Source organism: Egretta garzetta, unplaced genomic scaffold (assembly GCF_000687185.1).
Source record: "Egretta garzetta isolate BGI_Z169 unplaced genomic scaffold, ASM68718v1 scaffold4, whole genome shotgun sequence".
Taxonomy (NCBI): Eukaryota; Metazoa; Chordata; class Aves; order Pelecaniformes; family Ardeidae; genus Egretta; species Egretta garzetta.
The window spans coordinates 1,034,236-1,035,858 of NW_009259329.1; the positions used below are offsets into that span (position 1 = coordinate 1,034,236).

At 64.6% G+C, this 1,623-nt stretch overlaps 1 protein-coding gene across 1 annotated transcript in view; it reads right to left on the minus strand.

Moving 5' to 3' along the window:
- LOC104124387 (cathepsin L1-like) overlaps positions 1–1,623 on the minus strand; it is an 8,388-nt gene that overhangs the window by 1,330 nt on the left and 5,435 nt on the right. The window contains exons 2-5 of the mRNA XM_009636726.2: positions 1,438–1,563; positions 1,159–1,281; positions 405–554; positions 15–147 (exon numbers count right to left, since the gene is read on the minus strand). Coding sequence (XP_009635021.1) covers positions 15–147; positions 405–554; positions 1,159–1,281; positions 1,438–1,554 — 523 coding nt within the window. The 5' untranslated portion in view covers positions 1,555–1,563. The remainder of the gene's footprint in view (positions 1–14; positions 148–404; positions 555–1,158; positions 1,282–1,437; positions 1,564–1,623) is intronic.

Consider the following 1,623-nt stretch of genomic DNA (forward strand, 5'->3'; position numbering starts at 1 on the left):
TAGCCGCCATCAGCCGTTGTTGCCCAGATTTCGGGAGCAGTCGATGAGGTTCTGCTCGCTCAGCACCACCAGCTTCCCTGTCCGGTTGAAGACGAGCCCCTCCAAGGCCCCTGTGGCACTGAACGCCCAGCACGACCCGCAGTGCCCCTGGGTGAGATGGGGACAGCGGGGGGGGGTTGGTCATGGCATCACCCTAAAACCCACCGGAGAGGGATGCTGTGACCCCTCAGTGCTGCTCTCCAGCTCCTCAGCTATAAAACTGCAGAGGTGAAACCTTTGGGAGCTGCTTCTCGGGGTGGCCCAGAGGTTTTTTGGTGCTCGGGATGATGCTGCTCCTTGTTTCTGCTGCCCAGACTCCTGGCAGCCATGGCGCAGCCTCAGCCAGACCCCTGCCCTGTGCCCACCTGGTTCTTCACGGGCGTGACGTAGCCCTTCGCTCGCCAGTCCACCTCCGATGGGGTCTTCAGGGCTGCTGAAGCCTGGAAGAGTGGCACCGGCTCCTCCCGCTGCTCCGGGGTGAAGCCGTTCAGGAGCGAGTTAAACTCCTTGTCTGTCTGCAGGTCACCAAGGGAAAACTCGCGTGATGCCACCAGCGCCCGGCCGGCACCACCGCGAGTTCCCACCGGCTGATCAATCCCTGGGAAGCAGCCCAGCCCCAGGGGCACCTGCAGGGGTCCCAGCAGAACAGGCTGGGGGTACCCGATCCCTGGGTCAAGCCCTGGGGTGCGTCAAGGGGTCCCCAATCCCCAGATCAAGCCCTGGGGTGCACTGAGGGGTCCCCAATCCCCAGATCAAACCCTAGGTTCATTGAGGGGTCCCCAATCCCCGGATCAAGCCCTGGGGTGCATCGAGGGGTCCCTAATCCCCAGATCAAGCCCTGGGTTCATCGAGGGGTCCCCAATCCCCGGATCAAGCCCTAGGTTCATTGAGGGGTCCCTAATCCCCGGATCAAGCCCTGGGGTGCATCAAGGGGTCCCTAATCCCCAGATCAAGCCCTAGGTTCATTGAGGGGTCCCCAATCCCCAGATCAAGCCCTGGGGTGCATCGAGGGGTCCCTAATCCCCAGATCAATCTCTAGGTTCATCGAGGGGTCCCCAATCCCCAGTTCAAGCCCTGGGTTGCATTGAGGGGTCCCTGGGGAAGGTGCTGGGGGTGTACCAGGTCCCCGTAGTGGTTCATGGCCAGGCGGAAGGCGTGCTGCCCCTGCGACTCTTCCCAGTTGTGCTGCTGGATGCGCCGCAGGTTTTCCTCCCAGACCTCCCTGCGGGCGGCCTCGGCCTCCTGCCACGGGGCAGAGTGGCAGCAGGATCAGAAATGTCCCCTGGGAGCACGGGGACGTGGGATGGGGTGGGGGCACACATGGGTAGCTCTGGGTGAGACCCCCCCCGGAGCTGCCCCCGGTGCAAGCCAGGAGGCCTGGGGGGGAGCAGGACCTACCCCTAGGTACTCCTTGGCATGGAGGCTCTTCCACCCTTCCCAGGCCTCCTCCAGGGCAGGATCCAGCGCCGTGGTGCAGCCCAGCAGGGCCAGCAGCAGCCCCAGTGGCACGGCCATGGCGCTCAGCTGGGGGGAACGGCGAAAGTGGGCTCGGGGGGGGGCCCTGGGCCAATCCACGTGGCACCC